Source organism: Echeneis naucrates, chromosome 24 (genome assembly GCF_900963305.1).
Source record: "Echeneis naucrates chromosome 24, fEcheNa1.1, whole genome shotgun sequence".
Lineage (NCBI taxonomy): Eukaryota > Metazoa > Chordata > Actinopteri > Carangiformes > Echeneidae > Echeneis > Echeneis naucrates.
The window spans coordinates 12,077,362-12,095,533 of NC_042534.1; the positions used below are offsets into that span (position 1 = coordinate 12,077,362).

An 18,172-nucleotide genomic window follows, 5' to 3' on the forward strand; every position below is an offset into this window, starting at 1 on the left:
CTGTCTCCTTTATGTGTACAGGAAATTAAACACACGGTTTGAGTATGAGTACATGTGGTTGTGTAATACTTCTTATAACAAAATCAATGTGACATCAACATATTTCTTTCACATATTTAAAGTGCACATATCTATGTGGTAGAACAAGCTACATTTTTAGTCATTTATTTATCATTCAGCTCTAGAATCCTTGGCTGAGTATATACAATACTCACAAACACACAATCACAGCTCACCTCATTCCTACACATGCACTGTAGAATAATGGAGCTTCATAATCTCTGCCATATATCACCAGGTACAATATCTCATCAGAGTGACATTGTTACTCTTTGGCAGAATAACCTTGCAGGCATTAGTCTAAAACTTCACAAAGTGCTTTACAATCTAACCATAAATTACAGCTCAAGAGGTGCGTATTTGGCAGCCAGGAGAAGCCTTGTCGTAAGTAGCTCCTCTGGTTTCTGCATGGAAGCAATTCCCAAAGGCCTCTACACTTAAAGTACATCTCAGTCCAAACCTGTTTGGACTGTTCTGAGAAGGCAGCTGCTAAAAGCTCTGCAGGAGTAAGTTTGGCCTGTTTGAGTGCATAAACATGCACTTCCATCTGCTGTCTTGAATGCATTCAGTGGTGTGTATTTGTGTGCACATGTGTTGTTGTTTCTCTTGAGCTTGGCCTAGATGACTTAAGCCCTACTAGCCTCTTATAATCTCAATCCCAAGATGTACGATCATCAAGGTCAGGGGCTTCCATCTTCTCTATGGCTGCTGACAGAACATACAGAGAGTGAAAACATCTTTGTCATGAAATTAAAGTTTTATAATAAAAAAAAAGAAAAGAGAAGAAAGTTGCACTTATGTTGACCTCAACTGACCAATCAAATCTGCTCCCATTTCCAGCAGGTTAGGTTTTCACTCTTTTCTGTCAGACAATGAAGGATTTGGGGAGCTAAAATCAGTTTTTATCTGACATGGATAGCTTACTAACACAAGATACTGCTAGCATTTGAACTGGGATTTGATTGAAAGGTTTCATGTTGTTTCTCTTAAAATGAGGCTGCAAAATAAATACATGATGACTTCATACACAATGTAATGGCAGGGGAAAGTCAGCATCCTTAAAACCAAAAATATAATAATTTTTGTACTAGATTGAGATGTTAAGCCCCTTAGACTTAAAGTACAGTCATTAAAACAGTTACAATGCCATTCCAGCATAGCCTGAATACATACTTCATAAAAAAAAAAAAAAAAAAAAAAGTGAAAATTTCTTTGTGAATGAAAACTGTTCACTTGCTGGAATATTAATGTTTGCAAACAAAGTATTTTAAGATCTTGACAGAGCAGGTGATGATACTCTATGCTCTGGCTTAGCTACAACAGAGTAGATGCTCCTGTCTGAAACAGGTATTTTTCTAACCTCATCTGTAAGCACACAAAATGATGTAGTTAGCTAATGCTGTACCCCTTGCCTGTGGAAATACCCTTGTGCTCCTGTACATGTAGTAGCCTAAGCAATGGATATGGTAATTCTTTCAGCCCAGGGTGGATAAAGAATCAGTTTATCATCTTTACTCTTGTTGCCTATAGCAGTAACTTCTCAAACTCAGTTAGACCCAGGCTCATCATCATTTCCACTACACTATAACCATTTTTGTTTTTGTATGTATATTGCTCTAAGGTAAGAAGGGCTTCAGCAGCTGTGTGTGTGTGTGTGTGTGTCAGCTGATGATTCAGTGCAAGGCTGCGATCAAGCCCTATATTAGTCACTGTGTGTTTCACTGCAGTGACTGCAGAGAACAACTACGTTTACAAAATAATCAAGTGTTGCCTTCTGTTTGACTCCTCCTCCCCCAGAAGGTGTGTAAGCTGTTTTCATTTTAATTAGCGAATTTGATTTCTAATCAGACTAATGTCTACATTTAGCATCACATCTTGCACGTCATTCATAGTCATGCTTTAAAAATAGTAACAAGTAACCTTAGGTCGATTTTTGAGGTTTCAGTGGACCTCTGCCAAAGTAGTAAGGGTTGCTGACATGTCCATGTTGCATAAGAGATTTGTAGCTCAGCACAAAATTTGGGATGTGGATTGCATTTCTATTTGCTAGTTATCTAAGGGAATACCTGTGAAGAGTACTGCAGTCGTGTTTTTTTGAACAAGACAATGTGATGGACATAGAAAAAGACAAAGAGTGATCAAGTTTCTTTTCAAACCTACTCGTCTGCTAAATGTGTTGTTTGTGTTAGTCATGCAATGTAAGTTATTCAGTGAATTGGTTCATATGATAGGTACATAAAAAGTTCTCATGTTATATGCCCTCAGGGCTGAGATGTGATACCCTGATGTTAATATGAACATTTTAATTCAGACATTTAGACATTTTTCATTAAGACATGAACGATTTTTTATTTCTAACAATTGACACCATAGATTCTTGAGTAAGTGCTGATCTTTCTCTTTTTTTTGGTTTCCTCTATCTGTTCCTTTCTAGATTGCTCCTTAATCCCTTTCCCGCCCCCACACACTGCCACCCATCAATCTATCGCTCCATCTTTCCTGTTTGAGACCACTAATTTGGTCTGTCTGGCTCTCCTGCTGAGCAGCAAAGGAAATGATTGAGAACAATTTCCATAATTACATTTCCAATTACATTTTTTTGTCTGTTTAAAGTTACATTTACAAATTCTTCATTTACAAAGTCTTCTGTCATTGCATCTGTCCAGAAGGTGCTGCCAAGTCAAAAGACTTCTGACTGTAATTTTTCACAAGCACAAGTGGTTTAGCACAGTGCTATACTTGATTTATACCTTTTAGTAAATCAGCTGAATGTTTGTCATATCTTACAACAAAACAAATTGAAGTACAGTAATTTCACCGGTGTTTTTGCCTGCTACAACATGAACGACAGATGATAGTAAGACAGGCTGACAAGCTTGCTACCCACAATAGCTGCTGAATATTATTATTATTATTATTATTATTATTAGCATGTAAGCTAAGAAAATTACTTTGTTACATTTGATTTTACATTTGATAAAGACTTGGGCCCTGCAATGCATTGGTGACTGGTCCAGGGTGTACCCTGCCCTTGCCCAATGTGGGCTGGGATTGGCTCCAGCACCCCCCATGACCTGGAAATGGTTAAGCAGGAAGAATGAATGATTGAATAAATGTCCTTCCACACTCATGAAGAGACAGAAAACACATTATTGTGTAAGTTTAAGATAAAGTTAAACGCTGCTTCCTGCTTTCCTTTAGTTTGTCAAAGGTTTTCTGGAGCATGAAATCCATTTTTCTTTCATTATATCACACACACAGGATGTTTCTTGCTTGAAATGAATCAGTAAAAGACATTGCAGCAAGTTAGTCATGTAAGTTAGCTTTTAATAAAATTTGCTGCAGTTAGAGCTGTCAGATTAAAACCAAAGGACATGAAATGTGATCCAATGCGAATCTGCCTTTCTTTGTGAATTTATGCGTATGTAACGAGCGTGAAAAAAGGAGCATTGGACAGAGCTGACACTCTCAATTGTTACAATTACAATTACGGTGTTGTAATTGTGTAAAAAGTTCTCAAAATGACAATGCAAAGCCAATGCAAATTATGTGTATTTTTCCATTTTATCATGAGCACTGCCATATGCTTCTTTCATGAGGACTTTTCACAGGTAGTTTCAGGTGGTTATCCTGAAACTTATTTGCTTCTTTCTCTTGTATTGTAATGCACATGGAGAATGCATGCACATTGGAAAATGGTCTCAGGCCTTATGTAAATGCATTAAGGAATGGTATGTGCTGGCACAGCAAACATTATCTGTGCAAAAGCTATTACACGAAGGGGGGGCGTGAAAGTAAGAAAGGGGGCGGAAGAGGATGACTTTGTTTTTCTCTGGGAACAATGCCTCCCAGAAAAGACAGACACAATAGACTCCATTCACAGCCACCCCAACAACAGCATGACATTTTGTTTCTGTGACTGGACATCATGCCTCCACCCAAGCTACCAATACCATAATGGAATTTCCAAACAGATCATATGGGTAGTGGAGTAAAAGCATGGCAGGAGTAGTGCTGAAGAGAGGAGCTGCAAAAGCTGCTAACCCTAACCCTCAGTGCATCAGCCAGTTTCCTTCTTATGTTAATGCTATATAACCAAAGTGGTGGACTTGGATTTTGCTACCATGTTTGGACTTTTTTTGCTTGTTTCTTCATTGTTTGTATCCTGCAGCATTACAAGGTTTAGGGTACTACATAGCAGCAGTGGCACAGCAATATAAAACATCCCCAATTATTCTGTATTAAAATGACATTTCCAACCAATCAGTCCGACTGATCTGCAATACCTCAATCATACAGCTTCAAGGCATGTTTAGCAGAGCAATTTTTTAGTTATTAAGGCAAAATCATTTTTATGGAGCTTTTTAAGGTTTACCAACTTCATCAGCATTGTTCCACTGTAGCACCACATGCCAATAATTTCAGGTATGATTATTATTAATAACTGAATGGTATCTTTATAGACCTTTAAATCGTGCATGCTGTGAATGTGTTAGACTTCTGGTGTGTTCGGCAAAACAAATGTCAGTGAAATTGTAATTTCAGAGGAAAATCACACATATAATGTTGCTGTGATGCAAACCATGATTAATAACACCCTTATCTGCATCCACTCAACCTAAAGTTGTGACACACTTCCCATATACAGTAAAATGTAATGAATTGATTTGAGGTCATCGTGCTAAACAGCCTGAAGTAGAGTGCAGTTTGAAGAAGATAGATTGGGGAAAAAGAAAGAACCTGCTTTTTAAAATAAGAGTGGCACTGCAGTGCAGAAATGGATTCAACCTAACCCTAACCCTTATCACAATATTAAATGAATGTTAACCTCAACTCTCCTCTTTGATTTCCCAGGTTTGCCAGGGTTTTCCAGCATGTTTGGGAAGAAGAAGAAACGGCTGGAGATCTCAGCTCCATCTAACTTTGAACACAGGGTCCACACGGGCTTTGACCCTCGGGAGCAGAAGTTCACTGGGCTACCACAGCAATGGCAGAGCCTACTGGCAGACACTGCCAACAGGCCTAAGCCGATGGTAGACCCCTCCTACATCACCCCCATCCAGCTGGCACCAATGAAGGTAAAATGTGAATGGATAGAGGGCATCAAGCCTAAGGACTGAGGACAAATCCATAACATTGTCTGTCTTGTTGCTTGGCTCACTTTCTTTGTTCATCAGGTTCTCCCTGACTCTCACCTACATCCCTCTTCTCTCTAACCATATTAATACTAGCATAATCCTTCCCTCAACTGTCCCTGTTTTTTTTTTTTCTATTTTCTTTGCCTCCTCACTTCTGTCGCTATCTCTCACCAATCCTTTTCTCAGAGGGTATATAGATAATTTTCCAGTACCATCTGGACACTTGACACTATTCAAATTTAAATTTTGTACATGAAATTATAGTCATATCATTGTAAATGATATTACTTTAAACCTGCTTTAAGCAATTGTTTGAAATTGAAGTAACATGAGATGACTCCTTTGTAGTACCTAATGCGCCATAAATTTCAGCCACTTGTAAATGGATCACTCATCCATTTAAGTTAAATTCATCAGCAATAAAATCAGCCTGTGCTGTATTATTACACTTAAGGGTTCATAATGTACCTCTGTGTGTTGAAGATGATGTCTTTACTGGGACTGACTGAAGCCGATCTGTTGGCCACTTTTCAGGGTTTCAGGGTTCAGTGTCTTATATTACCAGCCAAGTCAGTTCTCCATTGCTGCTGCTGCTCTTAGCACATTATTTTGGTTCTGTAGCTGCACAGTGTAGCTGTATGGTTTTTTGCCATCACTCACAAGTTCCCACCATGGAAAATTTATAATACAAATACTGTACGCGAACAGCATACAATCAGTACACAAAGTAGCTGGGAACTGAGGTAAATATAAGTTTCAAAAAGTGAAAGCTGTAGCCATTGTTGCATGCTGTCCATCTTTCTGTCAACTGTCAAAAAAAAAAAAAAAAAAAGGACAAAAAGACTCATCATCGAAACATATGTGAACATATGTGATTTAGATTTTTACTCCAGGCGTATGACGCACTGCATTTGCTGGTCAGAAACACAACTTCACTGGGCTACTAATTTTTTCTGTCTCTTACACTTTCTGCCCCCTGCTGGTCAAAAGCAGGGTCAAAAAAATTGCTTAATGTAGCTTTAAAGGTAGCACCTTATTAAACTTTTTCATGAAATAATGCTACAGCCATCAAATACCCCCATGCAAGGTGGTGTACCTTTTCTTTTGGTTTTGTCTTTCTCTTCCTTATCTCCCCTGTGACTGTGATTGTGTGTCTCTTCTTGTCTTACACCCTTCTGAGTGTCTCCTCTGATGTGTTGTTGTTCGTTGGTTCTTCTTAACATATCACATTGAAATATATGATCACCTGCAAAGGGCGACAGCTACTTTTAGTCACATATACACAAGAAAATAAGATTTTTGTGATCCTTTCATAATGAGAACAAATGATTGTTTTTTATTATACTTTTAATGCATACTGCAGATTATACTTCTCCCCATGGGTCTTCATAGGGTCACAGCATAAACAGCATTTTTTCTTCTTCCGTTGTACTTTTTGTGGTCTGTTCTTACAGTTTGTGTGACCCAAATTCAAGCCTTTCAGTGGGCCAGTGCCCTCAGCTTTGAATCTAGGACCCTTTGTCTTGTGTGTGTTACAACACCTGCTTACTCCATTTTTGTTGACCTTGATAATCCTTTCACCATAAACATCTCACTTTTAATCTTTTTCTTTTTCTGATGTTGATGTATAACTCTAAAGCACTTACTTGCATTTGACTACATCTTAATCAATGGCATAAATTCACTATTGTCAGTAATCATCAGGCTAACTTACACATTTGCCTTTGAGGAACCACTTACAGGTCTTGCTCACAGGAAAATAAGTGCTCAGATATCCGCAAAAGTCCTGTAACAGAGAACAGCAATATGCCACAGGAGATATCTCTGAAGAGGGGGAAACAAGAAAATAATTCTCTTGCTCTCTTCACAGATATCTCCCAAGAAAGTCCGGTCATCCGAAACGGCGTTAACCAAAGTATGACACCCTCTTCCCTTCTGTTTTTAATCCCCCATTTTTTTTTTTGTTCTTTTCTTTTGTTGGTCACAGTCGCAACTTCGCTCTTTTGTTTCCACATCTCTTCTCTGCCTGCTGCCATATATTTAGGTGGAGGTGGTGTGTCAGCAGGAACAGGGAGAAACACTTGAGAATGACTCCACACTTGACATAACTACATCGCTGTGCCAAGGCTTTTCTTAGACCTCATCTCCACTCTGCTTTTGTTTTATTCGCATGAGACTCGCCAGAAAAGACAAGATGAACTGTAGCAGCATGTTCCCTTGTTTCTCCCCTTTGCTATGTAGTGCCATTGATTATGATGATGTTAATCATAATGATGATAATGATGCTGATGACGATGATGATGGTGAAGATGATGATGGGTGCTGCGATATGAAGTGCATGTTGCCATGACAACTGATTCTGCTCTGCTGTAGGCCACCAGAAAATAGGTCATAAAGGGTTTGCATGTGTTAGAACTCTTTTTACAGTGTACCTCTTGAGCCAAACTAGTCTATATCCTGGATGAAACCTCTCTTCTCCTCCCCTCTTAGCCTTAATCAAAAGCCTGTTCATCACAGGAATTAATCAGACATGAATTATTTCAGAGGATGAGATCACTCCTGGATGAATTGCAAGCAGCAAGTTTTTAGCAAATATTTTAAAATAAATGTATACTTCTGGAATCAATTTTGGTCCAGAAGAACATTTGCTGATAGTCCAAAATTATCTGTCATATCTTTTTGATACTCACTATTAATAACGATCTGACAGTAACTGACACTGATAATTGAAGAGGTTGGCTACAAAATATTTGTCCTGTTCCTCTCTAACCATGGTCATGCTGAATCTCAGTAGCTAATAAACAAGTATATTTCAAATGGAATTGAATGTTGGCATTGTTATGCAACAAGTAAATGAAGGAAGTCCTGTGGTTTAAAATTTCTGTCAAACCCTGCTTGACTATGTCAAAAATTGTAAAATAAAGAAAAAAATTACTTTTAGATAACCTTTGTGAATATGTTGCATGTGTGTGCATACTGTATATATGTGTGTGTCTGCAAGTGACCCCGACTCTCAAGGTGGGCTGGGTTATTTATAGGGTCTAACCCATGGCCTGATATCCTTCTCCCGTGGTTGACTTGACGCTTGATTGACACAAAGCTTCCTTTGCTTGGCAGGCTCCCCCAGCCCTACCTACTAAGTGTGTGTGTTAATGTTGAAGTGCATTTGTGTGTCTGTATGGGGTCACGTACACACCAGGTGAGCAGGCATGAAGAGGTTTCCACCAGTGGCACACCACACCAGGATCATTCTCACCAGGTTGATCTGATGTGTGTTTGTGTGTCTGTGTAGTGAGCAGTTGAAGAATAGTTCTGTACTGTCATCATGCTTAAAAAACTACTACCTCTGCCCTCTGACTTGTGCACTCATCGTTTATTCACAAGGCTTGTAGCCTTGTTGTCAGAATGCTCATCTCAGCTGAGCATTAGTATTGCTTAAAGCTTTGGCTCTCATCTCTATTCTCCCCCGTCCCCCCACTAACCCCTCAGCATACATGCTAATCCAAAAGTTTAGCCTAACACCATGCCCTAACAGCCTTTCCATGTTTTAAACATTGTGCTCTTAAAGCTTCTCCACTGTGGCAATTTTATTATGTATGTGTGTGTTTTGGTGCAAGAGTAAGTGCACAAGAATGACTGCGCCTCCGTGCAGAGCATCTTTGTTTTTTATGTTGCTTTTCTGGTTGATGTCCAAGTCTCAAATGTGTGTGCACCTGTTAGTGGGTGTGGGTGAGTGGGTGTGCGTAAGCTTATGTGTGTGTTAACTTGTTGCATTCATTAGCACTGGCAGGAGCATTGCTGTGGCTGTTATTAATGGCAGTTTCATGTTGCAACACTGTTTCACCCCTCAAATAGTTGATTTTTGTGGCGCTGAGGAGGTACTTTGCTTGATGATGCGTCTGTGTGTGCATGCATGTCTGTATTGTATGCATGTTTATGTCTATGTATAGTAGGTGTTAGCATGGTTTGTCCATGCAGGTGCTTGGACCTGTAAATTCTATTGCCTAGTTACAATGACCTGTGAATGAATGGTTATATGTTTTGTGTGAGTAGATTCTTCCTCTGTTTTTTTTTTAATTTCATTCTTCATAATTCATATCCAGGACAGCATGGTGGCATAGTGGTTAGTGCTGTTGCCCCACAATAAGAAGGTCACAGGTTCGGTTCCCTTCTTTCTGTGTGGAGTTTGCATGTTCTCCCTGTGCCTGCATGGGTTTCCTCCGGGTACTCCAGTTTCCTCCCACCGTCCAAACACATGCATGTTTGGGTTAATTGGTGACTTTAAAATGTCCATATGTCTGAGTGTGAGTGGTTGTTGGTCTCTGTCTGTCTCTGTGTGTTGGCCCTGTGATGGACTGGTGACCTGTCCAGGGTGTACCCCACCCTATCCTAGTGTGAGCTGGGATTGGCTCCAGCACCCACCGTGACCCGGAAACAGATAAGAGGTAGAAGATGAATGAACAAATAATTCATATCCAACACAGCCAACATTGCAGTCAATTAGTAGTGTTACATGACAATATGACTATGACAAAATAATGAGCTCAAGAAATGCGCTGGAAGATCAACTCAGGGTGAATCAACAAGAGCACTATTGTAATGACTTTCTATTAAACAGCAGCAGTAAAGTTTATATCCTTTACACAAGGTCAGGACAATGTTAGATAGGGACAGAAAGAAAACATTTTTTTAGTAAAGATGCATGCACTGTACAGGGGCATGAAAGTGCTGCATTAACCATAAACATTGTGTTCATTTGTGTTGCACCCTTCTTGAAAAGACATAAGACCTTGAATAACTAACATTTCAATAAGAGAAACATGAAAAGGGTAAATAAATTAATGGTAAAAATTGCTAAAAAAATGTTTGATTGCAATGGAAAATATGTAAGAAACTTTACTTTTAGTCTTCTGCTAAATGGCATCTTAGCTCTGAGGCAAACAGCACCACAGAAATTACTAAATAAGTGAGAAATCTTTGTTCCACTTTTTTTTTTTTTCCATGTTTCAATTTGAAACAGTTGAAATGGTTGTCTTGATTCCAGGGTCATCAAACAGCACTCAGGGTGTGATCATCAGCATCAGGAAAAAAGTAACGTGTTAGGGCCAGTTTAAGAGCTTTATTTTTTGTAATGTTATAATGTTATCGTAATGTTACGGCAGCTGTAGAAAACAAATGTAATAAAGGAGCCTGGAGAGATCACAGGAATAAAATGTGCATCCAGATCTAAAGTGGATATTGCTCCTTAATGCTTCCTCTCATGTTCAAATAACACTTTCTGACTAAAGCTCAGATCCACTGCACTCTCTCCTGATATCTGGGTCTGTTTTTCATTTTCATAGAAAATACAACGGAACACTAACTGCTTGTTTTCTAAAAATAAAAGCTGAGACTGCCTGTTTGTTTTGAACTAATGGCTACAGTATTATGAGTACACTTAGAACTACAGTATGACTTCATGAGGATAAGCGTTTCAGTCTCACATCATGTGGGCGGGAAGTTCATAGTTTAAGGGCCTGAATAGATCGACAGGTTTCCAACAAATTAATCAGAGGGGTGCAGAGAGGAATGGAGTAATTCAGCTGCAATATGGAGTATATCAGTGAATGAGCCTTCTAGAAACTGCAAGTGTGTTCATTAAAAGAGGTAAATGAAAGCCTTCCATTAAATGTAATTTTAAACAGTTTTTTTACTGGCACCAGGGATGATGATGTTACATGAGAAAGTTGATATTTGACAGAGTGCCGTGTTGTGTGACTGATGCTGTGGCTGCAACAGGGGAACCATGTGACACATGGGATGACGTGAGGTGGGAAAATCGCTTTCAGAACTAACTATTTATGTAAGTACTTGGATTTTGTGACAAAGCAGGCCCATCCATCTGAATCAGATGTCTGCTTAATGAATGTTTCAAGACTTAGAGGTTAAATCCAACCTTGGCTAGATTCATTTCAGATATGTCCATGCGTGATGAGCAGAGTATTACTGGAACTATTATGCAATGAAGATGCACTTTACATTTTGATATGCCTGTGTTTCTTAAGCCTGTCTTCTCCTATGCTTATCCTGTTTATGATTTCCCAGAATGACTGCTGACAGCCTCCAGAGACAGTGTCTTAACTTCTTGCATTCAGCTGTGGGTTATATGGACTGTAGGTTGTGTAGGTGGAGAGAGCTCTGGTGATATTTTAGGGAGCTGAAAATTGCTCTGCTGTCAAACCCATTATAGCTGGAGTTACATCACATTGGAAAATAAAATAATGCAACAGAATGTACCCAAATTTGGAAGGTACATCGCTAGAAAATGTTATTTAACTTTATCGTGAAGTGTATGGTTGATTTCTTTACTTCTTTATAGTAATTCAGCCATAAAAGTAATTTCAGCAATGTAGAGGACACTGATTATTTATGTTTCCATTTAGTGCAGGCCAGATCCCAATGAGACAAAGGAACTGGTTGGCACAGTAAGAGTAACAGCACGTGAGAAATGGCATGACCGGCAGAGTGATAACTGGTATAGCACTATTGTAAATGTCACTGGGTCAGTGGTGGCACAGGCAGCACAACCCCCACCTCCTAAAAGCTTGCTGGCAGGTGACAGAGGGAGAAACTCGATCATTGGGTCTCTCAGACAGTAGGTCGCTGTGGGTGTACGACACCAGACTTGTAGTTGATCCAGCCCTGGTGCAGCTGCAGCAAGCCAGAGCTACTTACTATGGCAGGGGGGCAAGGAGCAAGCGGGAGGACCAACGGGCTGAGAGAGGCAGGAAGGCCGAGGCAGCCAAGGCAGGTGGTGAGTGTGGTCAGGACAGAAGAGATGGTGGTGTTTATGCTCCAGGCACAGATAATTCAGAAACAGTTATAGGTGGGGTGTTTGACGCGTTCTGTTTGTTGGGAGCCAAGACTGCATGCTGGTATGCTGGCTATGCAAATATATCAGTGCAACAGGTCTCAGCTCTCACTGCCAGCAGTTCCCATCGCTTCTTCAATATGAGACCAAACTCTGGCTGTGGAGGTGAGACAGTAACTGCTCCATGCAGCATTTACTCTTCTGTGCTGACGTTGCAGAGATGAAGCATTTAAAGGGTTGCATGTTTTTGATACATTATTAATATTGATCCATCCAGGGAGCAGGTTGTTTCCTTGTCTTTCTTGAGACAGGGCTGCTCAGTGTGCTGAGCACTGCATGGCAGAGTTATTTTTGTAGCTATGCTGGGTTTGCTGTATGTATACATATGGAAGTAGAGCTAGGAGAGATAGTGTTTCTGATTTAACAGGGTCACACAGTCCTTGCTTCAGGGGCGGAAATACAAACTTCTCTGTCTTCACTGAATAGGGAAGTAGGCTATTATATTTTGACACGTGTATGCAGAGCCTTGCTAATCTGATGAGGCATTTTATTGCACTGTGTATTAATGGTACTGGGTTTGCTCAAAGGCAGTGCACTGCAAGGCCAAAATCTCTAACATGTCTCTTTGTAAAACCTTATTTTGCCCCAAAAGCTTCTTCTTTATTTATTTGACCAATGTTTTATAAGAACATAAAATAAAAAGTGCCTCCATAGATACAATACAGCACTTCTTTTCTCAATGTGTGAAACTGCAATGTGGTTTTGCCCACCATACACAATGACTGTGGCTTTCCTTCAGGGTCTTTATTAACAGAAAAGAAAGTTGGATGCTGTGATGCATTTGATTTCAAGTTTAATTTGGGTTAGACTCAGTATAAATTACCTCCATAATACATTGATCTAGGTTTAAATTGGTCAAAGCAGAAATAGACTTGGAAAAAAAAAAAAACCTGATTGATGTGTGTCTGTACAGAAATACTGACACATACACACATCCAAACAGAGAGAGAGAGCATCTGTCTTTCTTGGCATTGAGCTGAAGTGGATGGCATTGATTTAGACCTCTCTCATTCCTTCCTCCACTCTGCTCCTCCTCCTCTGCTTTCATAATTTGTCTTCTCTCGTGGCTGCCATTCACAGTCACACTTTGCAAATCACCTCTCAGGGTGGCTTCAGTCGACGTGGGAATTTTGGCTTTCAGTAATGTGCGCTGTACTCTGCCAGGGCAGCTCAAAATGTCCTGGCTAACAAGCATCCTTCAGTGTCTGAATGTGGGTTTTTTGTTTTTTTTTTGGGAAAGAACTGTTGATTTCAAATGAGAAGGGATTGTGGCAGGGGGGAAAAAAAAAGAAATAATGGGTACTTTACAAGCTTGTAATGGATTGGTGGTGCTTTCCAATTTCTTGATGAGAAACTGTGACTTCAAAATGTTAATTTTCTTGAACATGTTGAGTGTGGAGGGAGTATAAATGTGCTTTTATTACGCTAATGTCAATCTTTCTATCTCTATGTAAAGCACATAATTTGAAAAACAGTATCATTGCCACAAACGAGTGCAGGTCCTTCAAAATGAAACAATAGCACAAGCACATGCTATTTCACACTTGGCATGAAGTGATTTAATGACTGGACTTGTAGTATCCTCATGTGGCCAGACAGACAAACTACAACTCACAGATCAAGCCGTACACTTGCGCCCTTATTATAAAAGATTATTTAATCACATTTTTTATCCATCAATCAACATTTCAGGGGGAGATTAGAGTCTGCATCATTTTTCATAAACCAGCTGCATCATCATCCGATGTGTCTAGGATGGGCTGTACTCAGCCAGAAAATTCTGAATAAAACCATTTTCCTCCACTCAGCATACAGAAATGCTGAGGGATAATATCCTATCGTCATGACCAACATATAGTTTAATCAAGCAAACATCAAATAAATTAATTCTCTCATGATTTTAAATAATCTGCCAAAGACATTCACTGATTATGTTCATTTTGTCACTTCCACTATCAATCTTGAGAGTCTACTGCTATACTCAGAGCCCTGTGATGCTTCAACCCATTTGGAACTTTGAGCTAAATGCTAACGTAAGGTAGCTAACATACAAAGTTTTAAACATGTTCACTTTTCCAGTTGACTTTGCTGGCATGCTAAAAGTTTTTAATAAGTACAGCATTCACAATATGCCTTCAGTTTAACGTGTCCTTGGCGTGTGTGTGTGAGTGAGTGTGTGTGCATGCGTGGAATAGTACTGACACTTATGCAGGCAGCATGAGAATAGTCTGAGGAGTGGAAAGTGAGCGTTTGATGAGGATGATCGTGGCAGCGATGTGTTGTAGCCTATAACTGGCTGACAGGGCTCAGATTAATGAGTGTTGTGAGTGTTGTGGTGTGTAATTAATCTTTAGTGGGCAGCTGTCTATTCATCTGTCTTATTGAGCTACATCTAATTGATCCCCTCCTCTTCATCTTGCTCTCTGTCTCCTCTCCTCTCTCATCCTTTAGATCAGAAAGTTTACCTAACAGTGACATAGTCATTTGGAAACTCCTCTGAAAGGAAAGACCAGACCAAAAAACATCATATCGCAAAAGACAAAGTGCTACGGTTTGCTGCTTCTATTATGTTGTTACAGTATTATTGACCAAAATACAGCTCTCCATGTTTCTGAATCAAGCTAAATCTGCCAATGCTTAGAGGTGTCGAAAAAAAAGGAGGGCGTCCAGATTTTACAGGACTAATATGCTTAAGGCCGGGGGATTTGGTCTTTATCAGGACTTTATGTTTGTATTTCATTATGCTTCCACCACTAATCCATTTTGCTGGAAACCCTCATTCATACTCCGTTTTCCTCCCACCGTCCAAACACATGCATGTTTGGGTTAATTGGTGTAAATTGTCCATGGGTCTGAGTGTGAGTGTCAGTGGTTGTTGGTCTCTGTCTCTCTCTGTGTGTTGGCCCTGCGATGGACTGGTGACCTGTCCAGGGTGTACCCTGCCCTCACCTAGTGTGAGCTGGGATTGGCTCCAGCAAATCCTGTGACCTGGAAATGGATAAGCAGTTCAAGATGAATAAATGAACATTCATTCCTTACATTTGCACCCTATGTGACTCATAGAGTAGGTTTGGGGTTAGGGCTAGGGTTGGGACACATCCTGGAGCTCGTATGAAGCTCTACCCAGCTGAAGTCAACCGTGACTGTGTCACACTGGTCTGAGCTGCTGGGAGCTGTGGAGGAGGAAGGCATCATATTAAGGGAGGAAAACATAGTAAGGCACCCTATGGTCTACCTACAGCAGCCTAATAACAAAATTTCGGCCAGAGACATTCAAACTAATTTGTTGACACCACTAGAGTCATTGGTTCCTCTGGTGACATGCTGAGGTATAGAATGATGGCATATCAGCAGTTACTGATATTAGTAGTTCAGTTTTTTGCTCATGACCTCTTTGTTTACATGTGGTTTCTTCTGTCTAGCAGTTACGTTGTGGAGGGATTCAATAATTCAAGTTTTCAAATGTACCCAACGTCATCCATCCATCTTCTACCGCTCATCTGTTTCCAGGTCGTGGGGGGTTCTGGAGCCAATCCCAGCTCGCACTGGGTGAGGGAGGGGTACACCCTGGACAGGTCACCAGTCCATCACAGGGCCAACAACCATTCACACACATACTCATACAGACAATTTAGAGTCACCAAATAACCCAAGCATGCATGTGTTTGGACAGTGGGAGGAAACAGGAGTACCCGGGGAGAACATGCAAAGTCCACACAGAACCCCCCAACCTTCTTATTGTGGGGCAACAGTGCTAACCACTATGCCGCCATGCTACCCCTTCCCGAACATCAAACATTTACAGAAAAAAAATAAATAAATAAAAGAACAGTCCTGTAAATAAAACATAATTAACAAGATAATTATTGGCCTTTGTGTATGAAGGCAGTCAAACTTAAATGTTCCAAATGATATAAAAGAGTTCATAGCCCAGAGTTAAGAGTGACTTGTGTAGGCAGCAGCTAGTTCAAGCTTTCCATATTTTGGCCATTATGATGATTAAATGATTCAAAGTCTCATCCAATGACCCCTCCTCTAAACATGATGAGGGGCATCATATAATGGATTCCCTAATCAAATGTTTGAACCTTTGACTGCTTCTCATTGTGTCTCACAAAACCAAGAATTCTGGTGAATGATCATGATACTACACTCTGAAAATACAAAGGTTAAGGTAATTTTATTGTCTGATATTTTTCATTTTCAGCTTCTCCTCTACTCTTAATTGGCTGCAGCAGAACTTTTTTCAAGCCATGATAATGCCCACCTATTCAGAGAAGCCTTCAGTGCACAGCCTCAGCATGCAGGGAATGATGGTTATTAGCTTCTGTAACTAACAGGCAATAGGACAGCCTGAGGAAACAGGTCAGCTCACAGCCTATTAATCATGGAAATGTTTCAAAATCCACTCCTTGAATAATCCTGTCCATGTTTGCTAAGGCGTCATCTACAGTTTGGTTAATAACATGTCAAGAACTCATTGAAAGTGCTCTGTGAAATCTTCCACTGAATAATACAGGTGGGTCAATCTGTCAGCCGGCACACTGATATGAGGTCTTACTTGACTGGGTTATGAGGTCAAGATTAGTTGTTCTAATTAATAACAAATATCTGAGATATGTGCTTAAGGGAACCTCATTACCAGAAGCCTCAGTGTAATTTGTTCCTTTATCAGAGAATTTACCAACCACATAATTTTATTGCAAAGTTATTTAATTTGCAAAAAATGTTCTGGTTCAGATTTAAAATATTTACTCTGACCAGCAGAAGGCAGCAGAGCACAAGCCACAACCTGCTTTATCCATGAGTGCATAAAACATTACAGCTGATTGGTAAAACTTTGTTTTGCACCACAGTTTTCTATCATTTCCAGTGACAAACAGATGACAGGGTTAGGGTTAGGGTTAGATGTACACAGATGTACTGTATCTGTGAAAAAACACGAAGCTTCATGTAAAGAACGTTATATATGGCTACTGTAGCATATATGTATACAATAAGACCCTTTCATTTACTGCTGAAATAAAATGTCACAAGATTTTTCAGCCATCAACAGATGTACAGTATAATATGGGTTATAGATTCAAGTGAATGTAACTTTCAGAAACATAAACAAGATAAAAGCAGCATACTGATTACACATAATAACAGTGTACATATTCACACAGACACTGACATACATGCATTTAAATCAGTGGAACTATGCATGGTAAATATGTATTTAGCACCGTTGAATCAAGCTGTTTCAAGGATTTTCTTGAAAATGTAAAGCACCTGATGAACTTTTTATTTTCCCTGTAGGCTATGTACTTCCTGATATCAATTCTTTGACACTTAATATTCCAAGAAGATTCCAGTTTTTGTGGTGTCGGGCTCTTACCTAGCATTTTAGCCTGAGCACTCCCATCCAGCAGATAGAGCTAGAGGACAAGGGCATCATAATGCCTGTGCTGTATCTGAATCGTATGATTTTATCTATTTTAATACTTTTTATGTTTAATATGAATTCATGCATTGCTGATAAATATAGGAGCCTTATTCTTGTACAGTATCACCTCCATGAAGTGCCTGGTACAGAGTTGTGATAATGCACTGAGCTATCTTTATCAATCTAGGAATGATGGATTCTTTTTTTCATACAAATAAAGAAGCACAACATCTTTACTTGATTATGTATCAGCTGTGGTGGTTGCTGTATGTGATCATTCATCAGCCTGTTCTGTAGGTCATGTTTGGTCCTTATCAAGACACTCAAAGGAGAGTCGTGATTAGTCTCTTGGTCTTTCATCTCAAGGGTTCTCTGATATTATCTTTCTCAGACGACAGTGAATAACCTTCTGTTAACAAATTAGTCACTGGTGCAGAAGGATACTGCATTACAGGAGCTGAGGTGGCAGTAGTAGTAGAAGTGTATGTTTGTGTGTGTGTGCATGTGTCTATAAATGACCACGTATGCTTGCTCTCTGCAGTTTGAGTCCTGACAGAAATTCACAGAGCATAGATGGTGTCTAGGATTTGATACAGAGAGGGAAACAAAGGAAAAAATGTGGAGGAGGAGATGAAG

General features: G+C 39.7%; 1 protein-coding gene across 1 annotated transcript in view; it reads left to right on the forward strand.

Annotated features, from left to right (window-relative positions):
- Window positions 1-18,172, forward strand: part of pak5 (p21 protein (Cdc42/Rac)-activated kinase 5) — a 57,143-nt gene that overhangs the window by 22,321 nt on the left and 16,650 nt on the right. The window contains exon 2 of the mRNA XM_029496113.1: window positions 4,915-5,138. Within this exon, the coding sequence (XP_029351973.1) occupies window positions 4,935-5,138 (204 nt within the window). The 5' untranslated portion in view covers window positions 4,915-4,934. The remainder of the gene's footprint in view (window positions 1-4,914; window positions 5,139-18,172) is intronic.